General features: G+C 36.5%; 1 protein-coding gene and 1 long non-coding RNA gene across 2 annotated transcripts in view; one reads left to right on the top strand and one right to left on the bottom strand.

The window, feature by feature from the left end:
• Positions 1–19,720, top strand: part of pcxb (pyruvate carboxylase b) — a 316,419-nt gene that overhangs the window by 52,070 nt on the left and 244,629 nt on the right. The window contains 1 exon segment of the mRNA XM_067435536.1: positions 4,883–5,001. Within this exon segment, the coding sequence (XP_067291637.1) occupies positions 4,883–5,001 (119 nt within the window).
• Positions 15,635–16,355, bottom strand: LOC137083523 (uncharacterized). Its single transcript, XR_010906512.1, has 3 exons — positions 16,174–16,355; positions 15,972–16,059; positions 15,635–15,861 (listed from the first exon to the last, which is right to left on the bottom strand). It is a non-coding gene; the product is annotated as an uncharacterized lncRNA (long non-coding RNA).

Genomic DNA, 19,720 nt, shown 5'->3' with positions numbered 1-19,720 from the left:
TTTTTATTGGCTAGAGGGCATTTATATTAGTCTTCACATGAGTGCTTTGTAAACACGAAGGCGGAACTGCATTGATTTGGACCTTCAGTATTTTGGTTGCAACTAAAAACCATTATATGATGAAAAATCCTGGAATATTTTGTTAAAAAAACTGAATTTCTTTTCGACTGAAGAAAGAAAGACATGAACATCTTGGATGACATGGGGGTGAGTAAATTATCAGGACATTTTAAAAAATCTTTTAATAAAGGCCTTCTGAAGAGAAGCTATGCATTTTTTATTAGAAAAATATCCATATTTTTGACTCTAGACTAAAATATCTATCTTCCGGCAGTCAACTGTGTGTGTCTACTTACGCCAAAAGAGTGACCTCTGACCTGAAGCATGATGTATTGATGAATGCGGATATGCAGAGAATAGAGGAAAACAAAACACTGGTCACGAATTTGAATATAAAGAGGATTCGATAAAAGAGAAGCGCTTGATTTTGTTGCCCAGAGAGACGTTGAAGCTTACGCTACTCCTACATCGCATCACTCAGGTCACTCTCTGGACGCAAGTCGTCTGCCATGAGCTGGTTATTTTAGTCAATAAGGTTATAAATATGGATATCTATATCAGTATCTATATCAATTACTTATTTCACGTAGTAATTATAGTACACATATTAAAGCTTTATTTGTTGTGTTCTGAAAATAAATGAACGTCTTGTGGGTTTGGAACAACATGAGGGCCATTTTAACAACATACATTTTTGGGTGAACTAAACGTTAAAAATTGACAAAGTTTAATAAATACTGTAATAATGTATTGCTCATTGTTAGTTCATGTTAGTTAATACATTACAATAAAGTCTCATTTGTTAACATTAGTTCAAGTCTTACAACTCACATTACATAAACTTCTTCAACACTTCCCCTTCAGAACTGAACCAGTCCTCATGGGATGAAACAGTCTGTGGCTGAACCTGTTCTTCTTGCGTGGTCTTCAAATGTTTTCATGAAGATCTTTCTGTGGAAGAAAAAGAAAATCTTCTTGACCACACCATTTACATACATGAATATTAGAAACACGTTTCATTAAAATGTTTTTTTCAGTATAACAATATATTCTTATACAGTTACTTACTTTCTATTACAAAATTGTAATATTGTACATCATTTAGATTCATATATGTTGCAGTTACATGAATGCAAATGATAGAAGTTTATATTTTAGCTATATTTTAACTACATTAGAGCAATTTGCAAACTCAAGTTCACTAAAACATTAACTCTTTTAAAGTGAATTGGCACAAAATAGACTATTAATGATCACAAAAGGAACATACCGGTAAACAAATCACATCACATTTATTCTAACTTTTGCTTTTTGTCAGTGCCACAGCTTTCACTGTCACACACAATCGTTGTATAAGGTTATCTATGCAAACCATGAGCTTTAGGGTTTAACTTAGTTATCAAATGACAGTTAAACAACTAGAATAGTTGTTTTTTACATTTGATCATTTAGCAGACGTTTTTATTCAAAGGGACTAACAAATGATGAGACCAATCATATAGTTTATTAACTTTAAAACAAATAAGCATTTTTCACTTGTTTTTGCACATTAAATACTTGTAATTTAATTTTTGCACGTGCGCGCAGCATAATTAGGCTTAACGTTACCTGTACATTACCTAACACTAAGGCTGTGGCATCGACATAACAGAAATGAACAATTTACAAATCTTTTAGCAAATCTTGCCATTAAATAAGTTAACATTTGCATTGAGAACGACATGACAAACACAAATCTTACCTGGAGCTCGACACTTCGCGGTCCCGCTGGGAGGCAATCATATCACGGAGACAACAAGAACCCGCGACTGATTTCCTCCTGGCCGCGGCGCGGTGACGCATGCGCAGTTTGCGATGACAGAACTAAGGGTATTTTTGTTACAGAAATCTTCATCGTCTAAGCCTAACGCTTAGAGTGAGTGTTTAATTATTATTTTTTAAATATTGCTGATATTGCTGTTAACAAATAGTTTGTATGGGTAGAAAATTACGAAACAAATATATGGGAATATACTGCAATTATATGCAAAATAGCCTATATTAAAATAAATATAAAGGAATAAAGGAAACTAAAGCCTTTTTTAATATAGCTACTGCAATGTATGCATATTGATTATATTTATAAAATATGGCTATATTTTAACACATACAATATTTAGTAATTAAGATATAAGTAGTAGGCCTATTACATGTAATATCCATTAAGTTGTATCCTTTATTGTGTAGCCTTACTGTATATTCCCATATTAATGTGAATGCATGTACACACATAAACACTTTTACAGAATGAGTTACAGCAAATTTCTACTTCCCATCATGCTTTACTTCTGATTTAAAGGAGGTTAAATGTTAAAATTAATTGTTATTTCATGTGTTTTTGCTCAATTTAAAGAACTGTAAAACTGTTACTTTTATTAACAATAATGTCGGTGCACTTTTCAGCAGTTACAGCTCTTTGCTAAATATGTAGGAACATGCCAGTGTGCTTGACTTGTGTTATTGTTAACTGTATATATATATATATATATATATATATATATATATATATATATATATATATATATATATATATATATATATATATATATATATATATATATATATATATATATATATATATAACCCTTTGTAATTGTTAACATTTTCATAAGTAACTGTAATATAATAGCACTTTCTCAGTAACTGTAACGGACTACAGTTCCTTTTATTTTGTAATATATATTATTTTGTTAAATATATTTTTGGGTATATCATCACATGCACATCAAATAAAATGACATACATTATGATATATAAGTAAATATATTGTCACATATTTTTCTAATTGAAAGCAGCAATTCCTCATGTATTATTAAATATTGTAACATATTTATCCTGTATATTTTTAATATGCAGTTAAATAATTTAATATATTTATCATTCACATATATAAGGAAATATTTTCTTTGCATTAGGGTTACCCATTTTTATTCGTTTTACTTGCTAATTAATTTACTAAAGTAAAATCTCACTGATTTGCAGGGGTTGTATTTAACACAATCCAGCATATATTTTTTTTACAGTGTAGGACATATATGATTGAAAATACATGAATATTGTACAATTTGTATATGTGGTTTTTGGAGCATATATGATCCTTATAGTTTTCTGTTGGAACATATAAGAATCACATATGTTTTTAGCAAGACTTTTCCATATGGGTTGATCAGGGATGGAGCTAATGCCGCGTTCCAGGCAACCCGTAACCTGTGTTTTTCCAACTTTCTACCCGTGAAAGTGCACTAGAACTGCAGTCAAACCTGTGACTTCCCACCCGAGAAACTCGTACTGGATTGAAGTACTACCAGTTACAAGCTCTGACGTCACATAGCCTGCAAAAAAACAATGGCAGCCCCTACGGATGCAGTGTTTATGGAAGTATTTTACAAACAATGTAAAATAAAAGGCATAACAGATTCTCTTGCCTTATGCGCTGTTTTTTTTCTCCTCAGTTTCCCTCAAATAAGCAAGGGGTATAGCCTGATAAACCAGACCCACATCAAGATGTTGGGTCTGGGAACTCACCATTGACAGGGCTCAATCTGAGGGGCGGGTTAAACGGTTGTCTTTCAAACTCCCTCTGCACGCCATAGGATAGCGCTACAACCAACCAGAGCAATGAAGGTGAAGCAGAGATAATTGATTCATTAAACTTTCGCCGTATATGGTCGGCAAAACTCCGAACACATATTCCCTTCTTAAGAATGATTTCAGTGCCGTTGTTCTTTTCTCAAAGAAAAGCTGAAATGCAAGTCTTCCAGAGTCGCGGCCAAAGCCAAATTGAAAGGCCGCCGTTCGCCAGCTTCTTTGTTTACAAGAAGCACGCTGAACCTACGCAACTCTGCCGTCATTATTTTACATCTGCCCACCGACTCTATACATGATGTGATTGGCCTGACTAGAGTTGGTTTTTCCAGCTCGCAAGTCTATGGAGAGTTGCTTGACCACACTGGCTGCAAATTAGATTTGCTGGCGCTAGTGTGCGTCTAGATTTGTAAGCACCTTTAGCGATAGAAATTATTGTAAATGAGCATAAGCCCCATACGGTCTGCCATGCTTTGTTTACATCTAGCTACCGCAATTCCTTGCACTCAGGCAATTTGGCATGACTTTGCCTGGAACGTTACAAAGTCTTAAGTCATGGTTTGAAGTCATAACTTACAGGCTCGAAAACCTGCCTGGAATGCAGCATAAAATCTGCAGGACATCCTGAAGTTGTCAATGCTTGAACTAGATGCTTTCAGTGAATCAACTAGAATCCGCATAATGTTTGTCATGTTTATAATGCTGCCAGGACCACTATTGTCAAAGATGATGTCAAAGATGATGCTTAGCATGGATAAGATCAGGGAGAGCAGCAATAAACCCCCTTAGGGTAAACATAACAGAACCAACATAATGTATTACAGATATCGTTAATGTCAATATTTGATGTACAAAATAATTCAGAATTTGAGTCTGATTAAAGGGGAATCATAATACTAAATTCTGACTGGATGAGAGGAGGAGCTGGGGATGTAGCAGGGTAAATGAGCTCTGGAGAACGTGATAGCTGCTGATAATACTGAAGGAGCTTATATATGTATGCTGTGATAGACATCCTATTCCTATAAGTAGACATGATCCGCTGACAGTCAGGTGATGCGAGCTTGACTAAGGTGAATTGACGCTACGCTTGATTAGATCTCACAATGAGGTCCAAAGATGGTGGTCTATAAACAAGATGTGCTCACTCACTAAATATTTTCATGCTAACACAACAACTTTGCAACTTTTTTCATAGGTGGGCTATGAGAACGCAGGCACAGTGGAGTTCCTGGTGGACAAACATGGAAAGCACTACTTCATCGAGGTGAACTCCCGCCTACAAGTGGAACATACGGTTACCGAGGAGATCACTGAGTGAGTGGAAAAACTAGAATTGCACTTACAGGATGTACAGGAAATAATCTTACAGAGATGTGGGAGGCTTTTATTTTAAGATTTTTACCTTGTAAAAGCTAGCTGGAACCAGCTTTATCAGACTGCCAGCTGGTTGACCTGCTTTCTACCTGGTAGAACAGTGGTTTTCAACCAGTGGACATCAGCAAATTTCCAATGAGCCTTAAGATCTAAAAAGAATAGTCTAAAATAAGCATAAATATATAAGTGTTTTTTTTCTTTTTTTTTCTTTTTTTTTTTTTTACAGATAACAGTAGTAGTATATTAGAACTAAATAGGGCTGGGAGCCCATGGGGACAATGGGACAATGGGAAGCCTTGGAGTCAAAAAGTCAAAATTGGAACAATTTGCTCAAACTAATTTGAATAGATAGGCCACTTTGGACAAGCCACAAACCGGCTACCATGTCCCAGAAGTCATCTGGGCCAGCTTAAACTGTCAAGTCAACAAATCTAGTAGTACTACTAATGTATATCCCAGGTATTCTCAACCCTGGTCCCCGAGGGCCACTGTCCTGCAGATTTTAGCTCCTAATTAACCATACCTGAACCAGCTGATTAAGATCTTTAGGATTACTAGAAAGCTACATGCAGGTGAGTTTGATCAAGGTTGGAGCTAAACTCTGGAGGACAGTGGTCCTCGAGGACCTGGGTTGAGAACCCCTGTTATATAATATTGCACTGGTGTGAGTGCAGTACTAATATAGTGGTAGTTAGCGAAGACAAATTCTATACAAAATCTTTTCCAGGACCCCCTTTCAGGTAATATTACTTAGTTACTGTAAGTAGATCTGGAAAAGATTTTGAATGTAATAGCTCAGTTGACATGAATGTAATTCCTACAAGATGTGAATCATGAATTGGTGCCCAGTCTGAAAGTTAGTGATAAATCGACTGCTGTGACTGGTTATTTGAAGTATTTGCCTCATTGGTTCCACAATTAGTGTGTTGGCCAGAATAATAGCAGCGTGTGAGAACATGCTGCATGTGTGTGAAGGTTTTGGCAGTCTGTCAATGTATAGTGCCTAGAATAAATGTTTGTATGCTGCCCCACCTTGAGAAGTTGGTCAAGGGGAGAGAGGGATGATAGGAAGAGAGAATGAGAGAGAACATGTGTTAGGAACAGCATGTGTATGAGAGAGAGGAAGGAAAAGGAGAGAGGCGTTATAAATAGCTCTCACCTCCCCTGATAACCTATAAGCTGCTCCATAATGACATAGAGATGAGCCTGATCTCATCACATACGCACACACACATACACACACGCTGACAAGCACGCAGACATTAAAGCACTGATGAGTCAAATGATTGATAGCGCTCCTTTCATTCTTCCTCTACACACACACAAACACATCTTTGTGTTTTCCAGCACAAGTTCCTCGCCACAGAAATGGAGACTCATACATTATAGATATCAGAGTTGTCAAGTGTAGTTGACAGTGCTGCTCTGAATTGGCTCTCATTGCGTGTGCTGCCATCTTAGATTTGCAAAGGATTTATTGAAATATATTATGATAATTAGTCTGTCATATATTGTACTGCTACTCTTTTACATGGGAATATATACAGGTTTGCATTGCAGTCATATTTATACGTGTATATTTTGCCTCTAAAAAGTGTGTGTGAAAGATTAGTAATATTTTCCATTTTATACAATAATGTTATCCATTCGGTGGGGTTTTTGTGTTTAATGTCACAACGTGCATGGCCTGTTTTTGATTTGATACAAACACTGTAATTTCCTTTTCACATGCTTAGTATAATGAAAAAAATGGAAATGCGGTTTCAGTTTTTTTGATAGGAGAACGATTTAGTTTTCTCTTTTTCCATTCTTTTATCTACATTACAGTACATTCTATCTATATTTTTTTCTAGTTTTGGGTTTATTTGTTGTGTACGTACATTCTTCCATAGAGTTCCTGTTTTTATCTTCCATCAAATTAGCTATACAATTTATGTGGATTTTGTAGACCAGATCTTTTGGTCTTAGAAAAATTTGAATTCATAGTATTTGAAAACATGATACCAATATTTTATTTTGTAAATATCACACTTATCATCAATAGAAATATACAGACACATATAGTTTGCATTTGTTCTCAAACATCTGACTTGTGATCATAGACTTTGATGCCTTGACAAATCTCAGCACAAGTTCCAGACATTGTTGAGATATCTTCTGAAACTCTGAATGAAAGTGTAAGAGAATAATGGGGTATTTTTCTCAGGATAAAGCTGCTGAGAAGCAGGAGACTTAAGTGAATCTATTATAATCTCCATTTGCTCTATATTTAATCTCATTAATCAGTCTAGGATGAAACCATTGAAATGTCTTGTTCGCGATTAAGCACAATTAAGCACATTTCCACTTAAAGGGATAGTTCACCCAAATATGTAAATTCTGTCATAACTTACTCACCCTCAAGTTGTTCTAAACATGAATGAATTTCTAAGAAAGAAGAAGAAGATATTTTGAAGAATATAGGTAGCCAAACAGTTTGGCTCCATTGACGTCCATAGTATTTTTTTCCATACTTTGGAAGTCAATGAGGTCCTAATGTGCTTCATGAGGAATTTATGGCCAAAGTTGGTGTGTGTGTGTGTGTGTGTGTGTGTGTGTGTGTGTGTGTGTGTGTGTGTGTGTGTGTGTGTGTGTGTGTGTGTGTGTGTGTGTGTGTGTGTGTGTGTGTGTGTGTGTGTGTGTGTGTGTGTGTGTGTGTGTGTGTGTGTGTGTGTGTGTGTGTGTGTGTGTGTGTGTGTTCAATGTAGTCCACTACATATTGAGTAATAACCTTGCAACAAAGTCTCTAGATTTTTTATTTATGCTTTATTTTGGGTTGCGCTGTTAGAGACAGAAGAAGAGGACACAGAAACAATGATAAACTGCAAACCAGGGTGAGAAATAAGAGAAATAAGGTTGAAGAAAGGCTAAAGTCTGAAGTGAACTAGGGTTTTGGTGATCCAGCACCAGAAAACCTATTTCACCTTTATTTCTGACACTAATACCCTTATCAGTCTCTGTGATTCAGTTCACAACCTTCCCCTTTCCTTTTCCTCTTCTTTCACTCTCGTTCATGTTTTTCTTTCATTTTTTTATTTCCTTATGCCTCTGTCCAACCACTTCTCTCCAGGGCTGGACTGGGGCTAAAATTCGGCCCTGGCAAACCCATCTGGCCCACAAGTTCCCCATGAATGTTTTTGCTGGAGTTAGGGCCTTACATTTTAGTAAATAAATAAAACTAGGACAGGGACAAATAATGATAGATATTATAAAAATTTACTGCAAATGCACAAAGTTAATATTGCACTTTTGTCATACAGAAATGCACTTGACAGTAAAGCACTGATGATTTTGAGCTAGGATACAGTAGCGTAAATGTACTGCTTTTAAATTCTATCATTATTTCCTCACTCCCGTGTCCTACCAAACCTATATGACTTCCGTGAAACACAAAAGAAGATATTTTGAAGACTTTTAGCAAGCAAGCCATTTTGGTTAGGCTACCATTTGAATATTGTATGAATAAAAAAAGTAAATGTCACATTTTTGGGTTGAGCTACCCCTTTAAAAACAATCATATTTTTAACACCTAATTTATGTAAGCCACTAACTGATATCTATCTTTCATGAGGTTCTCATTGAAATAACATTTAGTTACATTTCAATAGATATTAAAAAAAAAAGTTTATAAAACATTTAGAGAAAAAAAGTTGTCCTTAATTCATGGGATCCAGACTTTAAAGCTGTTTTATTGACTGTTTAACTGATGTAGGCCAGTTTCCTTTAACTGTAAGATCATGGTAGTCAAAGGGTAAAACAATGCTCCTCATCACCATGGCTATATGGTTTCTAAAATATATATATATATAGAACATAATAAACAGTTATATTTGTAACTAAAAAAAAAATTAGACACCTGTAGAAAATACTAAAACGTCCTCTATAAAAGTGTTTTATATTCCGCAATATTAATTTACTCAGGCTAGTAATAGCAACATTTTTAATACATTAGTTTCTTCCAAAGCACCATATTTATTCACTGATAGTAGCTACAAGGTAAATTATGGTTGTGTTAAAGTCAAACGTTTGTAGTTGTGTGTATTGCCGTTTTCCACTTTATACCTCGTCATGTATTTACATGTTCGCGGATGTTTTCATCTGTTTCACCACAGGACCTGTAATCTTCCCATTTCACACGATTGTATAAAACTAAGTTTGGAGCCAAAGAAAGTGCCGTTCATAGAGCAGTATTTAAACGCAGCTTACGTTTGTCTGCGCTGTGCGGATATTTGCCTTTATCAATTCCATGCGCTCAAAAAAACAAAAACAAAAAAAAAGCGCCTATAATGGAGGGGAGGTCTCTTTCGCTTTGGCCTGCCAATTCGGAAGACAAGCCAATCGCCCGCTGTCGCTGCATGATGGGCCAGTCAGTGGCAAATAAATAAATTAAATAAATAACCTATCGGCCCCAAAGTGCGTCGGCCCGGTATGCCAGATTACCCAGTCCAGCCCTGCTTCTCTCTTTCGTATCTCTTCAGTATTTACCTGTCTGGCTTTAGTTTGGACTCTCATTCTTCTCGTCATCTAGATTGGAAATCTAGGAGCACCCTAGCGGCAGCAAATTTAATTTGCCGAGAGTGTAGTCTAGCAACTCTTGGTAGACCTTCGAGCTGGAAAAACCAAACTCTGGGCAATCCCATTGTGTATATAGTCGGTGGGTGGGGTTAAAGGGTTTGTTCACCCAAAAATGAAATTGATGTCATTAATGACTCACCCTAATGTTGTTCCAAACCTGTAAGACCTCCGTTCATCTTCAGAATACAGTTATTTATATTTTATAAGATATTTTATATTTAGTCCAAGAGTGTGTGCAAGTGTATGTACGCTGTCCATGTCCAGAAAGGTAATAAAAACATAATTAAATTAGTCCATATGTAACATAAGTTAGTTATTTAGAATCAAAAATACATTTTGGTCCAAAAATCACAAAAACTACGACTTTATTCAGCATTGTCTTCTCTTCCGCGTTTGGTTTTCAATCCTCAAATAAAGATTCAAACGGTTGTGAATCAGCTTATTGATTCATGATTCGGATCACGTGTCAAACTGCCAAACTGCTGAAATCACATAACATTGGCATTAACAAAAAAAATGTTTTTGTGATGTGATTGGCTGGATTAGATGAACTTTCTCCTCCCCAAACATTCTTTAACATTTTTTTTTACTTTTTTCTCCAGCTCATCACAACATCATTAGCATTTATTAGTAAAGAGGGAACGCTTCATTGAGATTCTTCATAAGTTGTTGACATTCTTTGAAATGTGAACTGGGTCTGATTGGATTCTCAATTGAGGATCCTCCAGTTCGTATTGATCCTTACCATGCTTCACCCAAACTCTTGCTCTAGCATCATAAATCAAAGCATAGAAATTACCTCACAGGTCATCCTCCTCTGACACTCTTCTGTGCTGATTCCAGGCCAGTTTTGCCATCTCTGCTCTACAGTTTGGACAAATGAAGTTATTCTTAGATCAGGATATAAATGGAAACCCTAGTGGGATTGTATTTCCTTTAAAATCTGTTGGAGGTCTGTAGAACAGTAGCCGCTAGCTTTATGTGCTTGGGGCATTGCAAAGAAAGATTTCATTAAATGTAATGGCTCCTGGTGGACACAGCTCTGTGCCGGAGCTTTACCCGCTGCTGTTTTTATTCATCTTTTTGCCCATCTTTTCCCCCCCTGAAAACATGCTCTGCAATAAACTGATAGGTTGCTTTTTAAGCTTACACAATTGACTTTAGTATGGTGTGATCAGAGTCTTTATGGCTCTGTGTTTTGTTATTTGCCATTTAGCAGACATTTGTCATCCGAATACACTAATTGGAGAAATGGTTCCACTAGAGCAGCCAGGTTAGCAGCGCTAGTGAAGAACAGAATGATGACAGAGCAGAATCTCAGTCTCTGAAGTCTCTGGGGTGTCCTTTACTTACAACTCCACCTGCACCCTTTAGATATAGGGACCATTAGGCTGCATCTTTTCTTTTTTTCTTTTCTTTTCTTTTTGTTTTGTTTTGTTTTGTTTTGTTTCTTTTCTTTTCTTTTCTTTTCTTTTGATGTTCTGGGTTGTTGCTAGTAGTTGACTGTTATGATGCTGTTATGAAGATCATTATATTTTTGCCGGTATCTGCAATTTAACATTTTTGTACATGGCTGGCATGAGAGTGCAACTTATGTTTTGCAACCAATTACAACCTAGACCCAGCCACCCATCCATACATCCATACATCTATACATACATACAAGTTAGGCGCTGTATTTCAGTGTTCTTCACATTGCCTTTTCCAGTTTCTACAACATAGAACTTAGGTAGAACTTAACTTGGCTCACAAGGCGGTACACGATTCTGAGTACAGGAGAATGAGATGAGACAATATTTTATTGTCATGGGTTTTGAAAATAAATAAATAAATAAATAAATGAAGGTCTCAAAACACACAATAGATATGCGGTCACAATAATTTAGACTGGTGGATGTGGTTGCCTAGAGTTTTTGCTTCAAACTGATGTGAGAATCATTGAGCCTGCTAATTCGCATAATACAATACATTGATTTAAATTTTCTAAGACACTTTTTCTTTATTGAGGAATTTACAGAACTGTTATCAATAATTTCCACAGAGTTTGACTGTTTTGCTATTGCTGGGGATTTTAACATTCACATAGATAATATTGAATCCAGTACAACAAAAGAGCTCATGACTGTTCTTAACACTTTTGATTTGACACAGCATGTAAATGGACCCACACACAATCGTGGACACACTCTAGATTTACTTATCAGTAAGGGTCTAAACATTTCATCGATTGTTATTAAGGATTTGGCACTGTCTGATCATTTCTGTATTTTCTTTGACATATCAATCTCTCCTGCCATTGAAGCTAGATCTGTCTCTGTCAAAAAGAGATGCTTAAATGAGAACACTAATGTGCTGTTTATGAAGGCTTTATCTCTAAAACCAAGCATATCTGCAGACTCTGTTGATTTTCTCCTTGACTCCTTTAACTCAAAAGTTAAGAGTGTAATTGATGATATTGCCCCTCTGAAAGTCAGGAAAAAGAGTGGCAAACAAAAGGCACCATGGAGAAACTCAACAGCAGTTCAAATAATGAAAAGACAATGCAGAAAATCTGAACGAAAGTGCCGGAAGACAAAACTTGTAGTCCATTATAACATCTGTAAAGACAGCCTTCATGCTTTCAATGTTGAACTAGGCAAAGCTAGACAGACCTTCTTCTCAAATATTATAAACAAACACATAAACAACACGCGCACTCTTTTTGCTACTGTAGACAGACTAACAAACCCCCCGAGTCACATTCCCAGAGAAATGCTCTCAGACAGCAAATGCAGTGAGTTTGCTTCCTTCTTCTCAGAGAAAATCAAAAATATCAGAAAGGCGATCAGCACATCCTCTAGTTGCTCTGGGGTCAGTCAGATCAGACCAAACCCTCGGAAAATTACTATGTCTGATTTTGAAACAATTGACGGTAAAATTTTAGAAGACACAGTACAGCATGTTAAAACATCAACCTGCGCCCTTGACGCACTCCCCACTTATTTTTTCAAAAGTGTGTTTAACTATTTGGAAGCAGATCTCCTAGAAGTGGTGAACTCCTCACTTCTCTATGGGACTTTTCCAACCGCCCTTAAAACTGCAATAGTTAAGCCTCTTCTGAAAAAGAGAAATCTAAATAACTCCATACTGAGCAACTACAGACCAATCTCAAATCTCCCCTTCATAGGCAAAATCACTGAAAAAGTTGTTTTCAATCAACTAAACAAATTATTAAACTCAAACGGATTCTTTGACAATTTTCAATCTGGTTTCCGACCTCATCACAGCACAGAGACAGCGCTCATAAAGATTATAAATGATATTCGCTTAAATACTGATACAGGCAAAACATCAATTCTGGTTCTACTCGATCTCAGTGCTGCATTCGACACTGTTGACCACAACATACTTCTAGACAGGCTGGAAAACTGGGTCGGGCTTTCTGGGATGGTCCTCAGATGGTTCAGATCATACTTAGAAGGGAGAGGTTATTATGTGAGTATAGGAGACCATAAGTCTGAGTGGACGTCCATGACATGCGGAGTCCCACAAGGGTCAATTCTAGCACCTCTCCTGTTTAACCTGTATATGCTGCCACTGAGCCAAATAATGAAAAAGAACAATATTGCTTACCACAGCTATGCTGACGACACCCAGCTCTACTTAGCACTGTCACCTAATGACTACAGCCCCATTGACTCGCTGTGCAAATGCATTGATGAAGTTAACGACTGGATGTGCCAAAACTATCTTCAGTTAAACAAAGACAAAACTGAAATTACTACATTTGGAAACAAAGATGAAATTCTCAAGGTGAACGCGTATCTTGAGGCTAAAGGCCTGATAACAAAAAATCAAGTCAGGAATCTTGGTGTGATTTTGGAGTCAGACCTGAGTTACAGTAGTCATGTCAAAGCAATAACTAAATCAGCATACTATCATCTGAAAAATATTGCAAGGATTAGATGTTTTGTCTCCAGGCAAGACTTAGAGAAAATGGTTCATGCTTTCATCACCAGTAGGGTGGACTATTGTAATGGACTTCTCACTGGCCTTCCCAAAAAGACCATTAGACAGCTGCAGCTCATACAGAACGCTGCTGCCAGGATTCTGAGCAGAACCAGAAAATATGACCATATCACACCAGTCCTCAGGTCTTTACACTGGCTTCCAGTTACATCTAGGATCGATTTTAAAGTTCTACTACTTGTTTATAAATCACTCAATGACCTAGGACCTCAATACATCGCAGATATGCTGATTAAATACAAACCCAACAGATCACTTAGATCAGCAGGATCAAGTCAGTTAGAAATATCAAGAGTTCACTCAAAGCAAGGAGAGTCTGCCTTTAGCTATTATGCCAGCCGTACACTGCATGAAAAAAGGTGTATCCGGACCCGTATACTCCTGTATACACTGCTGAAATTCGGAAGAATCCGGGAGTATACTGGCCGGATAGGTCAAATTCCATGGATCTGTATATATCCGTATACATCCGGAATGATACCAAATAGGATGTATGTTGTGGCCGTATACTTCCATGCTACAGCCATTTGTTGCCATGGCAAGTAATCCCATCAAGTTTTTTCAGGAGACATTTTCACACCTCTGAGCAGCTTTGCCTCCCATCCCCTATTGGCCTTTCAACTCAAACTGGATTGGTTGTTCTTTTAAAACCACTCCCAAAACCCAAACTGCTATTGGAGGACAGGGCACATTGAAAACCCAGTAAAGTGATTTTATTGGTTACTTTTAAAACTTAGCCCGCCCTTGGCCTTATAGCAAAGTCATTTGATTGGTTACTTTTAAAACTTAGCCCGCCCTAGGCCTTATAGTTTAGTGATTTGATTGGTTATAGGTCAGCTATGCAGATACTGCTCATACACCATAAACCCCACCCCCCTCTCCCCCCAAAGGAAAAATACACACAAAAAACAATTTAGGAAAATATGGAATATTTATTAAGGTACATAAAACATTACCAAGAGCATTTTAAACGAGCAAAATAATAGAATGGAGAAACAAAAACAAGTGAACAAAATGTATTTAAAAGGGATGAAAATGTAAAGAACAAAAAAAAAAATAAAAAAAAATAAAGGCATTTAAAAGGAACAAATAAACAATATAAATATAACTATATAAAATAAACATAAGTTAAAATGAAAGGGTAAAAAAGCCATGAAAAATAAAATGAACACAACATATTTAAAAGTTGGCGATATAAAGAAATAAATACACAGTGTATCTAAAAATGTAACATTATAAAATGAGACAATGCAAAAATGTAAACATTATAAAATTAGAACCAGAATGTTAAAAAAAGATTATATAATATACATAAATGTTCTAAGTAAACAATAAAAGTAAAAAAAAAAAAAAAAACTCCCAAAGAGCATTGTAAACATATATTATAAAATAAATGGGGGAAAAAAAGTGAGCAAATTCTATTTAAAGGACGGTGATGTAAAGGAATAAAAGAAAAAAAATGCATATAATATATGTTCTAAGTAAACAATATATATAAGTGGAAACATTTCCAAGGAGCATTGTAAAAATACATTATAATGATGCACTGGTGATGTGACGTGTAGCGTGGGTCAGCCTCTAGTCTGGTTCGTAGCACTTGGCAGAGCGCAGACAACCGTGGTTCTGTTTGGTGGAGACCTCACCATCCACACTGGCCTTCCATCAACAACAGCATCATCTTTATCAGACATCTGCTCTATTGTTGCAGTCTCTCACAGGTCTCTTTCTGCGTTAGCTTGTACAACCCTGGACCTGGTCTCCAGCAACTGCAAAACATGACAGTAATTTAACCACTAAAACACAGACTGTGTTTACATGTGCAACAATAATGCAACTATGTATTCTAAGAGTAAGGTCTTAACCGCAGGAAGGTGCTTACATGACAAGCAGAACTCTTCACTCCAGTTTACATGCAATTTGCATTATTCACTAATGAGTATGGTTATGTCACACTCAGATTTGATCAAAGTATTGGGTTTAATGTATAAGTTTAATCACAATATGGACAAAATCATATCTCCTAAAGAGAAAATAAATGCTTAGCAAGTTTCTTAACTTACCCTTCATTTTCTTTGACGGTTCTTTGCCATGTTCTTCATAGTGTGTCTTTTTTGGGGCCTTTTCAGGCTGAGCCACAGAAAACTTCCTCCGTGGTGTCTCAATATGTCTTGCAACCTGCTAAATAAATCATGAATAATTGTAATACCAATAAAAGTCAGCAAAACAAAGCACACATGGTAAATATTAATATAAAATTGCATAAAAAATAATACAATCTTTAAGATTACCTTTTACACATTCAGGGTCAACATCTGTAAAAGTTGTACTTAATTCTTCAAAGGAAAATGGTCAAAGCGAGGTTGTGTGATGACTATTCTGGGGGGAAAAGTTGCAGTTATAATTAATGAAATTCAGTGTTGTCATTTCAAATCCATATGACGTTAGTAGTAGGTTAACCTAACATTTACAGTATACAATAAGCAGTCTTACCCAGTTTGTGGATCGTGTGGGCTGTTCTCTGAATTGGGTTTCACACAAAGGCACCTTACAGATTCCTGTAAAGTTTGAAATTAAAATGTGTTTAAACGGATTCACAATCTGCAAGAACCACAATATTTTCAAGTTTGAATAAGATGGCCATCAAAGTAACCGCTGGAGACAAAACACATAACGTTATTAGGCTAACGTTAATTGTAAGCCTACTTTCTTTGGTTTACAGGCACATTATATAACAATAACTGAACTTACCTCATGTTACGTGCCCTTTTAAATCTTTTCACAAAGTTGTTAGGCTCTTCCTGTAAGTTAGTCCGTGCTGCTCATACTTTTGCTCGAGAGAATAAAGACGATGGAGAGCCTCTTGGAGAAGATCGGCCCGTTCATGCTGTGCAGATATTATAGTAAGCTGACGAGATATAGCATTCTGGCCGGAGATCAGCTGCTTCATCAAGGCATTCACAGTAACTGGGCTTGAGCTTGAGGCTGCTTGTCCTCCTTTGTTCAGTGGAGTAGAAAAACTAAGGTTCCTTTTACTCTCCATATTAAATCTGTCGAAAATGATCGATTCCAAATCTCAACCAAACACCACAAAAAAACAACAATCCGTTCTCTGTACTTCCGGAAACAATGTGGAGGTTTCAACTTTCGCGCGCATGAAACAATACACTACTATTGGGTGCGCCTCCGTCCCCACCTGTATTGTGAGTGGTTGATTTCAAACCTCAAAACGCCCCCGCTTTGGCGCGTGTTTTTTGCTTGCTAATCACCACTCAAACCACGCCCTCGGTATGACGCGTCGCAGGTGTATCTTTAATTTGGTGCAAAAATATAATGCTGGACATAATTATCTATCAACATGGAAGGACAACCACCTGTTGATAATAATACGAGAAAGAGAGCTCGGCGGTTTTGCGACCACTGCAACGAGAATGTTTCACATGCATATTTTTATCTTCACAAAAAAAAGTTTTTTTTTCACAATGGAGGGATTACAGCTGAGACAAATCACAACACAGAGCTGGAAGAGGGTGCATGTGATGAACTTCATCCAGACGAAATGAGACCTGTGGACTGGGATGATGCTGGTATTCATTTTGGTAAGTTACTGAACATTTTTTTTAATGTAAAACCAAATGACAAGTAAAATAAGATGGTGATCATCAGCAATTTGGTTTATATATTTACTGATGTCGTGCAACATTACACTGATGTTCATGATCTGCTTTGGTTAGAGTTGACACACAATAGTGATTTGCTTGTTTTCAGAATGTAGTAAGTATGTGTTTTTTCCAGTATAGGCATAAGTCTTGTTAATACATTGTAACTTTTATTTATTACAAATTTGGTCATAGCTGTATTTGCTGAACATTTAAATCATGATGGGCCATTCATAACAATAACTAAAGTTATTTGGATAAACTATTACGAATGGCCCATTAACATTTCTATGGCCCATCATGACCCGTACACATGCTGTATTGTAAAGTGCATGATTCTAAGGGATTTTAGTAAAAAGCTGCTAACTTTAAGATAATGCTAGACAAATGCATAGCTCCAGCCATTAACCAATTGGTGTTGTGATGTTTCACTGTTTAAACTAAATCTTTTGTATTTAGCTTGTGTATGTAAATTTGTGTGTAGCTAAAATCGTTGTATTGTTCTTTAATTGTTACAGAGGACATTGGAGACCAAGAGCAAGTTGATTTCTGCATATTTGAAGAAACCAAGCATTTACATGAGAAATAAGATTCGGCAGATCTTCTTGATTTATCCATCGCTGAAGGCAAGGCTCCTTACATTTAAATTGATGCACACAGACAGATGTGTATTGTTACACTTCTATTAATTTTTTCTAAAAAAAAAAAACTAACAAATGTCTTTTTTTGAAGAAGAAGAAGAAGAAGAAGAAGAACGCAATGAGCTGCTCAGGCTTTCCTTGGAGCTCAGTGAAACGTCTTCAGATGATGACAGTGACCATGAAGAGCAACATGTCTTTACAGATGGTCAGCACAGTGAACATTTGGATTTTAAAGATGACAAACCTGAAGAAGATAATGACAATAGAGACAGCTCTGCTTTATTACTTGTAAAGCTATTAGCAATAATTCTTTTAACCTGGCAAGCATTGTTCAACATTTCAGACAATGCCATCACTGCACTGCTGCTATGCCTCAGACAGCTGATGGCTCATTGGAAATATTCTCAGTGTTGATTGGTGTCTCCTCTGGGTTTGCCACTGTGGCCTTTGGTTTACTCAGTTGGGGACACACAAACTATAACACTAAATTTATGATCTAAGTTATTCAACTAAATATACAAATAAAATGAATTAATTAGGTCTTATTTAATTCTATAAACTATAATATTGATCTGCCAACATTGTTGATCCTACAGCCAACTAAAATTTTGTTACAATACTGTCTCGTTTGACACTGTGAGGCTAATTTGAAATGATCTTCATTGTAAAAGCGCTATATAAATAAAGTTGATTGATTAATGCAATTTGCTGGTATGATTCCCAAGACTTTATATTAACTAAGAAAATATACCAGTACGACAACTTCACTGAATATGCTGTCTGTCCAAAAAGATGATAAGCTTCAACGGCAAGGAATATCTGTACCCCAAACTAACCTATTGTTACAAGAAAGTAACTCAGTCATTAGAGACCTTGGTAAAAAAGACCTGGGTTTTTAAAAAAGAGAGGCGTGGAGAGAAATACAAATTCTTGGACGAACCAGTCCTCGACCCAAATGCAGAGCTGCGTGCTGGAGTCATTAAGAGATTTCTTATAATCAGTGTTAAAAACTAACACGCGTACTATACGCCATGTTGTTGCAAAGGTTTCGTGGTTGCACCCTCATCCAGACAGATGTTTCTTTGGGAACCCTGTGGAGGTGTGGCACACACTGATTGTGCAGGAGCGTTCCTACCTGTGGAACGTATTTCAGGGAGATGTATACTAAGTACATACATTGTGCAGTTAAGTCAGACAAAAGAAAAGGTATCAGCCATAATTCCCATTTGCACAATGTTTGAGATTTAGCCCCATGCGATTTCCAACGACCTTTTTATTCCTTTAATTTTATTTTGAGCATATCTGTTTTTTTTTGTGTTTTTAAAGCCATGTTTTCATTATTTCACATTAATGTACATTCCTTTTTATTAAATGTTATTGTTATTAACTGCATTTTGTAAAACTTCACAATAAATGTGTGTTATTCTAAAATGTTTGGTTAATTTTCCTTTATTTGTTCCATTTAATTCCTTAATTTAAATGCTCTGTTTTTGTGGCTATATGTTCGGGGTGTTTATTTTGTAGTGTTTTTAAAAAAAACTTTGATTAAGAGTCATAATTCTCAAACCTGAAGTCCTCCCCTGCCACCCCTCCGTCTGAGAACAGCCAGCACCTTAGTGTCATTAACATATGAAAGGCCTTCTTCACACCTAACAGTCACCAGTCCTAGCACCCAGCAGTGTTTCAGCTGTATATTTCCGTGAAATTTCACGGATGCCTGTATATGTCCGCATATGTGAG

Source organism: Pseudorasbora parva, chromosome 1 (genome assembly GCF_024679245.1).
Source record: "Pseudorasbora parva isolate DD20220531a chromosome 1, ASM2467924v1, whole genome shotgun sequence".
Classification (NCBI taxonomy): Eukaryota; Metazoa; Chordata; class Actinopteri; order Cypriniformes; family Gobionidae; genus Pseudorasbora; species Pseudorasbora parva.
The sequence above is the reverse complement of the archived record's forward strand: the minus strand, read 5'-3'. Positions and strand labels throughout refer to the sequence as shown.